The sequence below is a fragment of the Hippoglossus hippoglossus genome, chromosome 7, assembly GCF_009819705.1.
Source record: "Hippoglossus hippoglossus isolate fHipHip1 chromosome 7, fHipHip1.pri, whole genome shotgun sequence".
Classification (NCBI taxonomy): Eukaryota; Metazoa; Chordata; class Actinopteri; order Pleuronectiformes; family Pleuronectidae; genus Hippoglossus; species Hippoglossus hippoglossus.
Window position 1 is genome coordinate 16,540,531 of NC_047157.1, and position 16,543 is coordinate 16,557,073.

Sequence of the window (16,543 nt, forward strand, 5' to 3'; positions counted from 1 at the left end):
GGCACAACTAGAGAACTGATATCTATGAGTGTGTGCAATGTGGTTCAGCTTGATTCAATTTAAGGGCACTGTTTAGCCTTGATGGATGTGTAAAATCATGGTTGAAAGATAATCAGGAACAACTGAGACTTCTGTTATTCATTCAGACAGCCTCTCTCCGATTAACCTTAATCAGCTGACCTCAATTATCTCATCGTATAAACCCACAACTTGTATTTTAGACCCAATTCCTACATAGTTACTTCAGTCCGTAATAGTTCAGTAGTTATTTATGTCCTTAATAAATAGTACTTTACTGAATACAATCAATCTCTCGTTATCATCAGGATTAAGCCCTAATTAAGCTGTGTGACTTTCTCCAGAAAAATTATGTCTATGAAGACTTTCAGTCAGGGTTTAGAGGTCATCACAGCACGGAGACAGTCTTGGCAAAAGTCACAAATGACCTTCTCATAACTTCAGATCAAGGGTTTGTCTCTATCCTCGTCCTGTTCGATTTTAGTGCAGCATCATCACATCTTATAACAGAGATTGAGAACTGGCATTAAAGGGAACCACCCTAATTATGGTTCAAATCCTATTCATCATATCGATTCCATTTTGTGCAAATTAATGATGGGTCATCTGTGCGGACCAAAGTTAATCACAGGGTTCCTCAGGGTTCTGTGCTCGGCCCAATTTTATTCACCTTATTGAGAATATAGGACGAGATGTTGAATATCCCTTTTACGTTTGAAGGTCTTCTGCACAATTTAGGTTAACAACTACCAGTAGATGTTAGCAGGTTTTAGTGGCCACAAGCGGATGTTAGGGACATAACTGTGCACTTTAACGCCATCAAGTGTTTTGGGCTTGTAATCAATGTTACAGGCCGAACTTGAGGGTACGCTGAGGCTAAAGGTAAATCTGCTTCCATTAGGAACCATCAGGGCAACCTCAGTATATTTTCACTGCTATGCGGATGACACCCCCTTATACTTGTAAATATAACCAGAGCAATGTAATCAATAAACTAATAAAAACCTGGATGATCCGCACTTTTGTCTTATTAAACTTAGATAAACCAGAAGTTCTAAAACTCGGCCCTAAACACCTCAGGGATGCATTATCTAATGAAATAGCTATTCTAGATTGCTTTGCCCTTGCCTCCAGTGAAACCGTCAATAATTTGGGCGGTGTCTTTGACCCCGATTTGTCCTTTGATTCTTATTTAAAACTAATATCTAGGACCGCCGACGTCCTGTCTCAAAAAGATGCAGAAAAATGTGTCTATGCCTTTGTTACTTCCAGACTTGATATTTGTAATTCCGTGTTATTAGGCTCTACCAGTATGTCTTTAAAGACTCTGCAGCTTGTCCAAAATGCAGCAGCACGTGTCCTGACATGAATTAGGAAAATAGATCACATTTCTCCTGTATTAGCTTTACCACACAGGCTTCCTCTTAAATTTATAATATAATTGAAAAATCTTCTTCTCACCTAAAAAAAGCCCTAAATAATATGGCACCATGATACCTTAAAGAGCTCATAGTACCATATCACCCCACTAGGGCACTGCGCTCCCGGATTACTTGTTATCCCTAAAGTCTCGAAAAGTAGAATAGGAGCTTTCAGCGATCAAGTTCGTCTACTGTTGAATCATCTTCCAGTTTCAGTTTGGGAGGCAGACAACCTCTCTACATTCAACATTCTACATTCCTTTTTGTTAAAGCTTATAGTTAGAGCTGCTCCAGGTCGGTCTCGGACCAGCTCTTATGCTGCTATAGGCCGAGAATGTCTCCAGCAAATGGCTCCTGGGACGAATTTTGTATTTAGGCGAAGAATCATGAATGAATTACTATACGTGTTTAGTATGGGAGATGTTTTGGATAATGTTTTGGATTCCTTGCACCTATATTCCACCAGTTACTGTATACATGTCTGGGTCACAGCTGCAGGCCCCCAGTCTTCATGTGATCAATGTTTATGTTTTAGTTTTTAATTGGGTAAACAGTGAAAAAATATATATTTACACTTAAGTAAATAGCACGAATAAATGTTGTGAAAAGATGTGGTTGATATTTCAATATAATTTTAAAAAAGTGTGATAGAAAAAAAAAGGGTAAAAGGGTAAAAAGAAAAAGGGGGATATTGGAGGAATGTTCTTGTAACATTGACTTGAACCATACTGCCCAGCTCTAAGCAGAAGGAATGTGTTGACTGTCCTTTAAAAAGTACCATTTAAAAAACTTGAACTGCCTCAGGCAAAGTGTCTAGAGCTCTTCTGCTTTTACAATACCTGTACTGACAAGTTAAACCAGCTTAGATCAATAGGAGCTTGAATTCACACCCAGCCACAATAACACACTGACAGCAGTGGAGAGGAGATCTCCACAGGTAAGCAACAGTCACTGTACCTGCTGCTTGTTGTATCTTTATTTATGACTGAACAGAATGATGATTCTTACTATTACTCTGATGTAGACATTTTTCTGCTGAATAATCTGCAGGAAATGAAACTAAGTCTGTGTCATTCCTAAATATTTGAATAATATTCATTTGAATAAATACATTTGAAAGTTTACAGCTTTAGGGGGAACAGTATGTCTATATATTCAACAACAAGGTTTAGTTAGAATATCCTTTCCTTTTCTGAAAAGTCAAATGGTCAAAAGCAAAGTACCTTAGACTGAAGAGCAACATTTGTTGGGTGATCCAAATTGTTCAGAAGTTAAGGAGCATTTCTAAGTGCTAGATGAAGGCAGCTGGACTTTGTTTGAGGTTCTTTTCACCTCTGCTCTAAAAGGCTTCTTTAATTTAAGGAGGAGTTGACGAGCCTCTTTTTTCCCTCTTGCCCGAGGGTCAAGACAAGCTGCAGTGCAGTAAACATCAGCCCTGCATTTTGACATGTTGGTAGACCTGTTCACTCACAGGACTGTCACAGCATTCACCATCAATCCTGTCCCTTACCTATCGTTTACATACACAGAAATATGGAGGAAGCTGAGGACATTTCAACAAGGACCACAGGCAGGATATGCTTCTTTAATCTAATGTTTTCTAAAATTGTCTTTTTTCATTTGTGAATCGAGAATATTTCAAACTTTTCATGTTCTGTGTCCTTGTTTTGCTCTTTTTTTGGTTCAGTCTCTAAATGGAGAACAGTGTCAGACCCAAAACACGCTGGGCAGCTATTTTGCCACGAACTTCTTCACAGCAACAAAGATTTAAAAAGTCTATTTCTGTATGTGGACATCAGAAAAGACAAGCAGGAGCAAGACCAAGATTTGGTCGCTTTCTACAAGAAAGACAACATCCAGTGGGCGTCGCCACTTCAGTGCAAACTTCAAGGTAAAGTCACTCTTGAGTTAAATAAGCGTCACTGGTTAAAAGTAGCGATTTTTGCTAAATAAAAAAAAAATGTGGGTGTGTCCACAGGGGATGTGGCGACAGGAAGTGGAGTCAGCCGTCACATGATGTCGACAGTGATCTACAAGCTTATAAGTGGATTCCATATAAACTTAGGTTAGACACAACTCACAACAACAGCAGTGACTGACACAATAGGTAACTAACATACCAGGTTAGGATTACCAGTCCCTGGTGGTGCAGTGGTTAGCATAGTCGTCATACAGCGAGAGGGTTCAGGGGTCTTTCTGTGGAGTTTGCATGTTCTCTCCATGTCCGCCTGGGTTTTTCTCCTGCTTCCTCCTGGTCCATAGACCTGCAGGTTGGGGTTAAAGATATTATATGTAACAATTCTTAATTAAAATGTCTGACAACAACTAGAACTATGTTACATATTTTGCTACAACTCCCCCCCGCAGCGCTTACAGGATAAGGGGTGTAGCTAATGGAAAGATGGAAGAGACCAATCAGTTATGGTCGACTGATTAACTCATGATTAACTGATAAGTCAAGAAAATCATTGAGACTGATCAGTGGTGAACCTGCAGCACTAATCACCGTCTGTTATCTGAAGTGAACCAAGCTAAGTTTTAAGTGATATTGTAACTAATTTGCAGGTTTGAAATATACATATTTAAGAAATGATACCTCCTACTCATTAACCTCCTCATTCAACTTTACAGGAAATGCAGCCATCACGAAACTCTTTGAAGGTGAGCGCGATCACCAAATTCCCTCAGTTTCACGTGAACTGCTCGACAGGGACATGTTCACCATCGCTGGCCGGATGATCGGCCATTCCTTCTTGCACCAAGGCCCAAGTTTCCCAGGACTCAGCACAGCCATTATGCACACTCTCTTTGAAGGCTCGCTGGAGACGACTCCTGTGACAATACGAGACTGCCCTGACCTCGACATCCGTGACGCAGTCGAAATGGTGAGAAGGGAGTTTAAATGAGGCCAACGTGTCACATGATAGACACCATATCCTTTACAAGACTCAGTATTAAAAACTGCACTCAGTTTCACAAACATATTTCCAATTGGGTTTTTTTCCAGCTTGAAGGAGATGCTGAATTAAAAGAATCTGACTGCGTCCATCAGCTCTGCCGCTCGTGGAACCTGCCAGCACCAAATGCCACCAACAGGAAACAGCTGTCTGAGAAGATTCTCTTTCATGCTGTAAATGTTAAAAGTTATTTTTACATGTTCTCTGCTTTAGCTTCTCAACCCTCATGCTAAACACAATGAAGGCTCCGTCATTAGATAACATTATTTCACCACCACATGATGTTAATTATTCCAAAGAGCATTTATCATGTTCTAATAGAGACAATCATTTCAAATTCTCTTTCGAATTGGTCAGAGCGACTTTTCTACTGACAGACATCTGTCATTCATAGTCATTTATACAGTACCCAGTAGTCAATGCAAAGGCCATTTGCCTCTCATATAGGCCAATAGTAATGAGGACTTACTCATTTATATACAGCTACTTTTTGGCATCATTAAGTGAGCTACATGAGAACACATTTATTCGCTGCTTATAGAGATTGTGCAGAGACCAGAGAATCAAAACATCACTTCATTATCTTCCATAGAGATGATTTGCCAGTTAATTATTTTGTGTTGTGTTACCTTTTCTCCTCTGCTGCAGGTTATTGAACGAACAAGGCCTCAAATCAATCAGTTCCAAAAAGGTTTAAAAGAGACCGGACTGTGGCTGCTGCTCATTCACAGAAGAGACACAATCCCATTCCTGTTTCCCAGAGAATCAGAGGCAGAACTCACTCCTCAGGTACTGAAGAGTAAACTAACACTAATCCAATAATGTTTTATAGATTTTTTTACTATAGTTCTTACAAAAATTGTATTTATTGTGTGGAAAGGAAATCGGTGGAAGAGTTAAAATCATTATGGTGACAAATATTGCCACTTGTTTTCCAAAATGTACGCAATATATGTATAATACGCCTTTACACATACCTCAGTATGTATTGCACTCCTTAAATTGCACTCCTTTTATACCGCGTATCCTATCCTACATTTCCCACACTGCAACCTGTTCCCAATTCAGTCAGAGATTCTGGTTTATATTTTTCTGTTTCAAACTTCAAGTGACGAAACATATGGATTTAATTTAATAATTTTAATTTTGTGGAGCTCACTCGACAGCCACAAAGATCCAAAATCTCCACATATGTAATAATACTCCCCAAGACCTGTAAACATACTGATGTGTAAAATTCCCTTCTAAATTTAAGTGAAACAGTATTTTTGGCTTAAAACTTTTGCGTTGCCTTAACATCAAATTAAAGATATTGTTAAAAATAACAACTTGTATTTTAGACCCAATTCCTACATAGTTACTTCAGTCCGTAATAGTTCTGTAGTTATTTATGTCCTTAATAAATAGTACTTTACTGAATACAATCAATCTCTCGTTATCATCAGGATTAAGCCCTAATTAAGCTATGTGACTTTCTCCAGAAAAATTATGTCTATGAAGACTTTCAGTCAGGGGTTACAGGTCATCACAGCACGGAGACAGTCTTGGCAAAAGTCACAAATAACCTTCTCATAACTTCAGATCAAGGGTTTGTCTCTATCCTCGTCCTGTTAGATTTTAGTGCAGCATCATCACATCTTATAATAGAGATTGAGAACTGGCTACAATAACTGACTACAGATTCTTATTTTGCCTCTGTAAAAGTATCAAATACTAAGGAGATCATATTATTTTGAATACAGCTGGAGTTACATGTTGTTTCAGATGATCTTGGATTGCATCATATGGCCTTCGTCTGTTACGATCTTCTTTGAGAGCTTCAGAGAAGATGATGTTGACGAGTCCGACATCATGGATGTACATCGAGTGACTCTCTACTTGAAAACATTTATCGAAAATGGTACGTTTGACTGTTTTTACTGTGATTTCTTTAACCTCTGTAGCACGACGTCTGTTCAGCAGATTGTTTGCCGTCTTACCAGCTTCTTTTCTTTTTTTTCCACATAGTGTCTCCAGTTGAGTTAAAGAGCCTCATAAAGTTCTGGATAGGGTGGGAGATACCCACCGCAGAGATGAAGGTGGAAGTGGTAGAGGCCACACTTCCCACCGCCTCCACGTGTTTTGAGAAGCTGAGGCTGCCGAGGCATTACACAACATACCAAACCTTTCATCAAGATTTGTGCGCGTGCATATCCACCAGTTACAGTGGTTTTGGCTGTCCCTGATTGTAAATAATGATCTTATGAGTGTGTGTGTGGACTGAATGTGTGGAAACTGTGGGTGAGTGTGGGACTGTTAAAATGTGTATAATAAACAAATCTTTTATTTCTCATCTTTTCCTCAACATTTTTTCTCATCATATCTCTTTATTTTCAGTTTAAAGGTATATGAGGTCAATTTATAGGGAAATTACAGTGCTGCCCCCTAGTGAGTCAACTGTTATGTTGGTTAGGACTTTCTTGTTTAGTTATGCATTACAGGTGGTATTGATTAGCTATAGGGCTGCAACTACTAGTCATTATAAATTAATCATTTTTTGGTCTAAAGATTCTTCTTTTTTTTTTATGTGGTCCAATCAACCCAAACCAATTGATTTTTAAGAAATGTTTTTAAAAAATTCTAAAAACACAGAGCTTATCTTCTGACATAAACTTATTTCAATTGTATTTTATATTAATAATTCCCTTTATTTTAATATGCACCAAACACGCAGATTATGATCCTTCCCGTATGTCACAGATTGATGAATTTATACATAAAGGTTCCAAATGTATTTTTAAGAACAATTTCCAATATGGAGCTGAATCTAAGCTTCGGTTGAGTTGATTCTTCAACAGAAAAAAATCAATCAGCAATAATGCTGATATTTGATTAAAAGTCATATTTATACAAAAATGCTACAATATTCGTACTCTTAGTCCAAGAAAGCAAGTTATCCTAAAAAGTCCACTTGTGCTCTGAATATCCCATTTTCTATTATCTCACAAAACAATTCATTTGGAAAATAATCTGGAGATTTTAAATGGTATGTGGGCCCTGTACCCATTATAACCACATGATGGCAGCAGATATCAGTTATCAGTTTCTCTGTATTCTCAAGCATCTCCAATATGTATGAATGCCTTCTCATCCATTAAACATATGCAAGTGGCTTCTAAAGGTCATTTAAGTTTGTGGTGATAAAGTCCACAGGCTGGAATTACTTTGACACTGTATCCTATTAACTGTGCAAGGCCGACGAGAGCTGATTTACCATTTACCACAGACATAGAGAGGAGCCACAGCCTTCCACCAAATTTCATGGAAATCGGTTGAATAGCAAAATACTGCGAACTAGCAAACAAACAGTGAAGAAAATATAACCTCATAGGCAGAGGTAATAATCTGATGGCCATTTAAGATAAAGCTCAAGATAAATACTTTGTACAGCATTTATCTAATCTGCAGTATTTCTTACTAATCTAGTGCCTCACAGTACCATAGTAACAGTCCTTATATCAGGTATGGACGTTACACAATGCAGGTATGTTATTTATCACCAGGTATTTCAGGTTTGACAGGTTGCTTTACCACAAAGTCACCCAACTTAAAAACAATGTTGCTTTTCAAACCTAACATTAACATCTGTCTTGACAGATCCAACAATGAGTTTCAGTCCATTGTGAACCTGTGGCAGGTCAGAGGAGGTCAGCTGAGAAGGTCTTTCATATGAGACCCAGCACGTGTCAGAGAAACCCTGCGAATCTGGTGTGGTGATTGATCAGATCCCAAATACTCAATGCATCTTTGGTGCGTTCAAAACCTGTGCAAAAGTTCAGTTCCCCTACTTTATGTGAGGTGACTAGTTGTTGATTGCAGTGTAAATCTTTCTTGCAGCTCTAACGTCAGCTCTTATGCATACTTCCATGTTCAGTCTGCTACCACGGAGAAAAAGTTACTGGGTACTATACCTCTTTTTGTTTTTAATATTTTTCTTTATATTGTTTATCACTTTTTATAGCTCCAGTTCTTTGTAGGCATAAAATATTTATTTTTCAAACCAAGTTCCCTCCCCATTAAAGCTCTCACTCACTCACTTACACGCCCACGCCCCCCTTTCACTCAACCCACAACTACTTTGCAGACTGGAGCAACAAGAACAGAAGCTCCACCCTTTCAGCACGTCTGGAACAATGAGGAAAGGCACATAGCTAAAATATACTTGAATAACAAGGACAAAGTCATACTATTGGACACCTTCACTCTTGCCGACTACAACTCCTCCACCCACTTCTGCCAGGCTGTTTCCTGAACACACTCTGGTGCTGCATTAACGCCTCTCAGATCAAGGAATCGAAGCTGTCCATCACTGAGCGACAGAGCAGCACGTAAGTCATGTCAATTATTATTTCCTGTTTTTTTGTTCGCTTCCTCTTAATTTCCTAATCTTTCTGGCTATGCATGATGGGAAAACATTAATCTCTGGTGCAAGTCAGGCCAGAGGAGACTTCTTTGTTTGAAGAACTATGATGTGTATCCCACTAGTTGGCTTGCTACAGTACAAGAAGATCTTTACGCTCTCTGGTTAAGGCGACAAAGTGTAGCAACTGAAAGATCATACAAATGTCACAAGCAGTCACAAACTTCAGGTGTAGACTTCTGGATTTATACAAAGGTTGTACTCCTTACCTTCACTGTTTTAATAGAGCATTCCTGCACAACTTGTTTGTATCTCCACATGCCTCAACTTGCAGAGCCACCATGAGCACGTACCAGAATGCATCCTCAAGAATATTGCGCAAATAAACGAGATATGATTATGAGATAAGCAAATCATAAACCTCATCTTTCTCAAAAACGTTTTAGATCAGTCTGTGAAGTGACACTACTCTCTCTATACTATCTTTATGTGCATTTGCCCATGTGGTCATGTCAGTGAGAGCGAGTGAGATGACTAGTTATCAGTTATCTGTCAGAGCAGCCCGTACAAATCTATATACATAAAACCCCCTTTTTTCCTCAGATGAAATGTAATATTCTGGTGTTTTTCTTAACTTTCTTTCTCCTGGAGCTCCGATTTAACTTCCACATCATGACTCTCAGCTCTTTTCCAAGCTTCCACCTTCTTAATCTGCTCCTCATTCGATAGTCTTGCCTCCAAAATTGCTGTAAAATAACAAAAACTTTAAAACATGACTCGACTTACCACCTTAAAGTTCTGAAATGATACGTTTCAATTCTGGGACAAAAACATTCCTGACATTTTTGCTTTTATCAAAAGGAAATCTGTCTGGTTTTCAGGACTGTAGAATATACAAGCTGCCAGTCTGTACATTCAGTATTTTGAAAAGGCCCATTGGCGTGTGTCTGTTGATATGAATTCTCTCTGGTTTGGTAGGTAGGACTTTTGCAAAAATAATTCAATACATGATACAATATATGGTGCTTCTTGTACAGTTTCACACATTTTTATAATGAATGAATCACCTTGGATTAAATTCACCCACAATCCCAGAAAACAATCTGGAGGAAGCTGCATTTCTTTTTCTTTGCAGTCAACCATTCCTCTCTCTCTCTTTGTCTCGATCTTGAGCTCATATCATAGCATGAGCTCATATTCACATCAAGCAGCAGTCTGGTGGCAGCAGCAAAGAGGTGTGGTGTTTAACTGGCATTTTGGTTCACGCCCAGTTTCTCTGGGTGATTCACTGATCAGTTACCGCATTGTATGCTCCGACTCGCAAGAAGAAAATCATAAAAAAATAGGAAGTGTGTCCCAACAGCGACAGGAAATGGCATAAACTCTTAATCTGAATTGAGAGCTAAGCTCCGCCTTCTGACCACAGAAAAAGATGAACCACGTGGAGCTGCAGCGGTTGTTTCCTGCTGAGTAAAACAAGAGAACCAGTAAATACTTTTAAATGGTCTGCATTTATATAGCGCTTTACTAGTCTTGTTGACCACTCAAAGCGCTTTTTAGCATCATTTTAGCTGCAGCATTTTCATAGTTTTTCCCCTTATGTCACCATCTAAATCACATTGGCTCTAGTTGCTGAAACATAGATAAAATGGATAAACCCAACAGTCCCCTTACGAAAATCACTAGATCTGGATTTTTATTTGGATCTGCACCAAATTGCAAACAGTCAGTGAAAAGTTTGAGCAATATCCCACAATTCTCAAAAAGGGGAAAAAAAGATTTAATGGGATCTTCCTTTAAACCATTCTGCAACCTTCCACCAAGTTTCATGGTAATCGGTTTGAGACTTTTTTCATAATCCTGCTAAAAAAAAATCCAACCCTGGCAGAGGTAATAACTCTTCTTATTTCAGGTGCTCATTTACATAAACAGCTTCTGCACAAACGGTTTTCCATACATCTGACTGATCGGGGTGTGTGTGTGTTTCTGTATTTATGTTGCAGACATTAATCACATCACATCAGTTAAGATGTCGTATGGAGGAGGGGACAAGTGCGACGGCTGTTCAAAGACGGTTTACTCCGCAGAGGAGGTGCGCAGTGAAGGGCGGAGATTCCACAAGAGATGCTTCATATGCTGTGAGAAACCTTTTTGTTGCTTGCTGTGATTGTCAATGTGTAAATCATCAGACTTCATAAATTCTTAGAGGAAAATGTATACATCAGTAGAGAGAGCAATATAAGAGAAGAAAATTTGGTTATATGGTACCATGCATAAGTAATTAAAATTGACTCTCAAATGCTATACTACTTGTAAAGTAAGCAGGAGCGTGTTTAAAATCACAAATGTGCTCAGAACCATCTGTATAAAAATATATGGATGTGCATGTGTTTGTGTAGCTGTGTGTCATAAAAGCTTGGACAGCACGACTGTTGCTTCTCATAATGATGACCTCTTCTGCAAGTCGTGCTATGGCAAGCAGTTCGGGCCAAAAGGCTACGGTTATGGCGTGGGAGCAGGGGTCCTCAGCATGGACAAGGCAGAGTCTTATGGTGTAACACATGAAGAGTGAGTGTAACACACACACACACACACACACACACACACACACACACACACACACACACACACACACACACACACACACACACACACACACACACACACGTCTTTTAAGGGTCTTCATATACATTTTTGATTTCATTCTCCATCAGACCTCGTCCTCGCTCTACCAACAGCCCAAACCCAACCCCGCAAGCTTCGAGGTATGGAGGGGCAGACAAGTGCGCTCGCTGCGGCAAGTCAGTCTATGCCAATGAGAAAGTGATTGCAGCTGGGAGTGTAAGAAGCAACACACACACACACACGCACGCACGCAAAAACGTGCCCCTTTTGAAATGGATGTTCTATTTACAGTCGTGGCATAAGAATAGCTGTTTCAGCTGCGCCTCGTGTGGGAAGGGCCTCGAGTCGACCACGTTAAATGACAAGGATGGACAAATCTACTGCAAAGGTAAAACTTCACCGTCTGCACCTCACATACCAAGAATGACTTACGATGACATGGTACCGAACCAGCATTCTTCACCACACGTGTTCAGATCAGATTGTTGTTATGAGTTAATGTCTGGCTGCCACAACCAACACAAGACCTAAGTCTGCAACTGTGGTTCCATATAAATCTAAACTGGAATAAAATGTCTGAAGAGCTCATTGTAAGGAATGTTTAGAGCCCAACCGATAAGTGGACTGATGTCAATATTAGGGAGTCCAAAATATCCGATACTGATACATATAGAGATAGATAAAGTTAGATAGATAGAAAGATGGAGATAGATATATAGACAGAGATAGATAGAAAAGGATAGAGATACATAGAGAGACAGATAGATTGCTTCATAAAGGTATTATTATCAAACCCTTATGACAAAGAAATTGAGCTTGATATCTTGGATTGATTTGAACCATAAACTGTAATGGAAACTATAACGGCATACAGCAGAGTGCAGACCTTCGGCAAGACCCAACAGTGACCTTGTGAAACCACGTATAAGATAGATATGGATTTCTATTTACAAATATGTTGAAAAAGGCCCTCTCTTGCAATGTTAAAGAAAGTGAAAAAAAAATCCTGGATCTGCCCCCTGATCAGGATCCACACGGAAATGTAACGCGTCTTGTCCTCGTCCATGTTCCTTGGGTCATGTCCCACCACCCCAAGAAATGTCATGAAAATCAGTGAAGTAGTTTTCGCGTAATCCTGCTAACTAACAAACGCAAATGAGAGCGTAATCTCCTTGGCAGAGGTCTCACTATAGATAAAAAGAAAACAAATGCAACCAAATAGTACGACTTAAATAAAATAGAAAATACAACAAACTGTTAACGCAAAATGTAAACATAAATACTTCTCTATCCTTTCTGCATTGTTTATTCTGTATACATGTCCGTGAAAGACTCAAATCAGCGAATATCAACAGCCAAGCGATGAATCTGTCGGGCTCTAGTCATTTCATCGGGTCAGTTTTCTTACTTTGGTTTTATTATTGAAAAAACACAAGAAAAAGCTAGTCTGAGTTAGTTGACTGGGTTGTAATACACACAATGAAACAGCAGAGGGCGCACTAGCACTCCAGTCAGGGATTACTAATTACGGCTCCACAGTTTGTTACACTCCTGTAACACCAGTCTTTTTGAATATTTACCCATTTACAGGGTTCTTTCATTTCATGTCACACTTTTTCAAATGCACCTGGTGAATGAATGCGATTTTATACCAGGCCTACTTTGCAACATTTTAACCTTTATACATAAATTAAGGATATCACATTGCTGGGTTGGACTTTTCCTTGTTTCAATCAGTCCAAATATTTGCCAAGAAAATCATCAATTGCATTCAGAATTAGTAACCGCAGCTCTAAAGACTTTGTAGGCAACACTATGAGCTCCTTCACCATTTGATGCTCCCCTCCACATCTCCCACATGTCTGCTTCCCCTTGCAATAAGCTGCAATGTACTTCTGACATTGATAACATCTCACAGGCGGGGGAACGTATCATCTCACATTAAACTTCATGTATCCAATTGACATCCACTGGGGAAGAGTCTCATCTTTGAACTCAAGTATCACAGACAAACTATCCTGTCTCCAAGTTTTCAAACGTCTCAGATTTGATATCTTCCTTCCTCTGACAACCTTAAACTTGTGCAGGTCCTCAGCAATAACAATTCCATATATCACCATATAGTGGCTCCATTCTCCAACTTTTCCCCTGTACTGACTTCCTGTTTGCATTTGCTCTTTAGCTTTAGACCCTTATCCCTCTGCTCCTCACTTTAACATGGAATCAGAAGAGTCCCACACTAAGCACCTCTGCCTTCTTGATCTCTCCAATGTTAGCCTGTAGTTAACAGCTACAGGTCCAACTCTTTGAATATCACCTCCTTCCTTGAATCTTATCAAAACCTTCCAAACCATCTTCATCCATTTTCCTGTCATCTGAACCACTATCTTGACCTACAACTCGTTTCCCTTTAGCTTTCCCTTTTCTACGTCATTTCCTCTCAGTCCAATTTCGGATACGGTCAATAAAATAGATCCCCTTGAGTCTTGCAATTAAAAACTAAGAGCAAAAATGTGGAGCCAGTTTAGTGTTAGGGAGAAGATGGGTTTAAATATTGACCATTTTCTAAAACCAGATTGAGTATTTATTCACAGGAGCCTTTCACTAAACTATTTTACAAGGTCCAGGTACCATCGCTGTATTTTATTCAATTTTTATTTTGTTCTTTTACACATTTCTATCTACTGTATTTGAATCCATTGTATTATTCAGATTTATATTTTTATTTCTTTATTTCTTTACATATTTTAATCTCTCTCTCTCACCTCTTTTTTAACTCTTGTGATCTCTTTTATTTTTCTTGTTTATTGTTTTGAACCCTGATTTCTGATTTGAATTGATTTCTTTACATTCTTTCTCCTTGTTGTTTGTCTTATGACCTTGTGCAGCAGCTTGAATCCACCTCTGTGTATGAAATATGCTTTATCAGTAAAACTAGTCAGACCTGGACTAATAGAGCTGACCTGGAGCATGGATAAGCTAAGCAGCTGCCATAGAGTCTCAGAGCCACCAGGGGTCTCTCTACAGCTTTGTTGATATTAGTCATAATTAAAATATATAAAGCCCCATTGATTGACAATGGATCAAATGAGCCAATCCTCGTGTACACACACAAGGATTCACATGCACAGACCATATGTGTGGATTAGGGTTGTTTTCCTGTGGACACATCTTTGCCTCAGCTTGTTAGAATTTGCACCGACTTGTGACTTTGTATCCAACTGCACACAAAATGTGTTTTCGTCTTCATCACATATTAACACTCTGTAAGTGATTAGTGATTGTTGGTGTTTATATGTGTATATATTTGGATTGGGGAGTGTCCTGCTTGCAGCCCTCAAAAGGCTTGTTCCAACACTTTACTTTACTTTTAATCAAAGTGTGTTAGTTTGTAATCTAGACTTGGTGTTGTTGTGTTTTTGTGTTTCCAGCAAACAAAAACTAATTTAATAATCTAATGCTGAAAACCGGCGCTGGCTGTGGCTCATAATGTAAATCATGATGTGCAAGGCAATAACTGTTTTTTAGAAAGATATTAAAGGGTCATGTTTGTTTGTTTTTTACTTTTATTATTTCATCTTACGTCTCTGTCTTCCAGGATGCTATGGCAAAGAATTTGGTCCCAAAGGATATGGATACGGAGGAGGCGCCGGGGCACTGACCAACACTCAGTAGAGGCCGCTGGGATCTCCCCCAGGCTAACTGGTTTCCAGAGAACTATACTACTGTCTTATTCCTGCAGGGGGCATACTACTGCCAGTCTACATGCACCTGACTAACACATGATTGACTTTAATGCTGCATTATAAACCTACAGAAGAAAATGTAACACCACTGGAGTCACATTTAAAGATAATGATAATTTGTGCTGTTACAGTTTAATACTGAGTTACATATCTATTGACATTTTATTGCTGATTTGTACTATCTGCTCTATGTGAATTGTATCTTCTTATTGGTGGACTGTTTTTCCTTTCTGCAAATTAAATCTCAATTAAATCTCTTTCGCAGCCAATTTATAAAAGTTTTTTAAAAAATTATGAAATGTGTGCCTGTGTGTATGTAAGTAGCAGTGGGGTAAAGTTGTTTGGAGGGTGAGGGTTGTGTGATTAAATTTTCAGAAATGACACATGCTCATTGTTTCCATTCCTCACATAACATCACTGTGACACATCACATCATAGGTGGTTTGTAGTTTCACTCCACCCACGGAGCTGATCTTCCACATTAGAGCAGATGTGAATTATGATGTGCGAGGATGTCATTCTTCACATTCATGGATGTGAAGGATGACAGAGAGACTTTAAATGTCATCATTAAGCTTTCACTTGACTCAGTGCGGCAAAAACCAAAAGGGTTTGAAAGTGAGTTATCAAGAAGTAACCAGTTTCTCCGCTTGATTTTACTTTTACCTTTCTTCATATTAAGTTTCAGACATGTCCACCATCAGTTCAGGTTTTATAGGCCTGTAGATACTCTATATAACCTATAGAACTGGAAATGCCTCCCTCCAGCAATGAGCAATTGACTGAACTATTCAAACTGTTTCCACACATAACAGTAAGTAATTATCTGATTAGTCATCAAACTTCCATCCCTGGCCAATGAAAACATTCCTTCCCGGCACTTTGTTTCTCTCTCAAACACTCAAACATAACAAACATCGGACTTCTACCAGCCTTCCACTCACGTCCCAGCTCTGAGAGAGAAACAGCAGAATACAACTTGTGAACAATGTAAATGGGAACTGTTCAATTTATTTATTTTAGATTATTAAAGCTTTTTAAGGCATTGTGAATTGTGAATGGTGGTTAGGTTAGGGTTCGGGATATGGGATTAGTTAAACTGTCCAATGAATGGGTGAAGATGAAGAGATGTTTTGAGGTTTAGGTTAAGGTTTGGGTAAGTGGTAGGGTTAGGCAAGTGGGTAAGTAGGTAAGTAAACAAAATGTAAGTTAAAGCAATGTCCTCTGACGCGCGCGCGTGTGTGTGTTCTTGTACTTACTACGTCAGTGAAGATATTTTGGCTGGTCCTCATTTTTTCAATGGGCTGTTTGAGGGTTAAGACTTGGTTTTATGGTTATGGTTAGAAGTAGGTTTAGGCTATGGTAAGGGTTAGGCAT

General features: G+C 39.0%; 2 protein-coding genes across 3 annotated transcripts; both read left to right on the forward strand.

The window, feature by feature from the left end:
* Positions 1-2,360: 2,360 nt before the first annotated feature.
* Positions 2,361-6,903, forward strand: LOC117764015 (G2/M phase-specific E3 ubiquitin-protein ligase-like). Its single transcript, XM_034589411.1, has 9 exons — positions 2,361-2,376; positions 2,969-3,009; positions 3,127-3,330; positions 3,418-3,504; positions 4,071-4,324; positions 4,447-4,569; positions 5,045-5,185; positions 6,161-6,296; positions 6,404-6,903. The coding sequence occupies exons 2-9, from the start codon at positions 2,973-2,975 to the stop codon at positions 6,619-6,621; spliced, it is 1,200 nt and encodes a 399-aa protein (XP_034445302.1). The 5' UTR covers positions 2,361-2,376; positions 2,969-2,972; the 3' UTR covers positions 6,622-6,903.
* A 1,623-nt stretch (positions 6,904-8,526) lies between these two features.
* csrp1a (cysteine and glycine-rich protein 1a) lies at positions 8,527-15,412 on the forward strand. 2 transcript variants are annotated; one of them, XM_034589449.1, is made up of 7 exons: positions 8,527-8,767; positions 10,799-10,933; positions 11,195-11,363; positions 11,510-11,636; positions 11,712-11,808; positions 15,019-15,185; positions 15,218-15,412. In XM_034589449.1, the coding sequence occupies exons 2-6, from the start codon at positions 10,825-10,827 to the stop codon at positions 15,093-15,095; spliced, it is 579 nt and encodes a 192-aa protein (XP_034445340.1). In that variant the 5' UTR covers positions 8,527-8,767; positions 10,799-10,824; the 3' UTR covers positions 15,096-15,185; positions 15,218-15,412. The 2 variants fall into 2 exon arrangements, with proteins under 2 accessions (XP_034445340.1, XP_034445339.1); XM_034589448.1 differs by having other exon boundaries at positions 8,529-8,763.
* Positions 15,413-16,543: the final 1,131 nt, after the last annotated feature.

Coding starts and splice junctions, on each gene's coding strand:
- LOC117764015 (XM_034589411.1), top strand. CDS start 2,973: ATGGAGGAAGCTGAGGACATTTCAACAAGGACCACAG. Junction 3,505..4,070: donor TGGATTCCATATAAACTTAG/GTTAGACACAAC, acceptor TCAACTTTACAG/GAAATGCAGCCATCACGAAA. Junction 5,186..6,160: donor AGGCAGAACTCACTCCTCAG/GTACTGAAGAGT, acceptor ATGTTGTTTCAG/ATGATCTTGGATTGCATCAT.
- csrp1a (XM_034589449.1), top strand. CDS start 10,825: ATGTCGTATGGAGGAGGGGACAAGTGCGACGGCTGTTCAAAGACGGTT. Junction 11,637..11,711: donor AAGTGATTGCAGCTGGGAGT/GTAAGAAGCAAC, acceptor TTCTATTTACAG/TCGTGGCATAAGAATAGCTG. Junction 11,809..15,018: donor TGGACAAATCTACTGCAAAG/GTAAAACTTCAC, acceptor TCTGTCTTCCAG/GATGCTATGGCAAAGAATTT.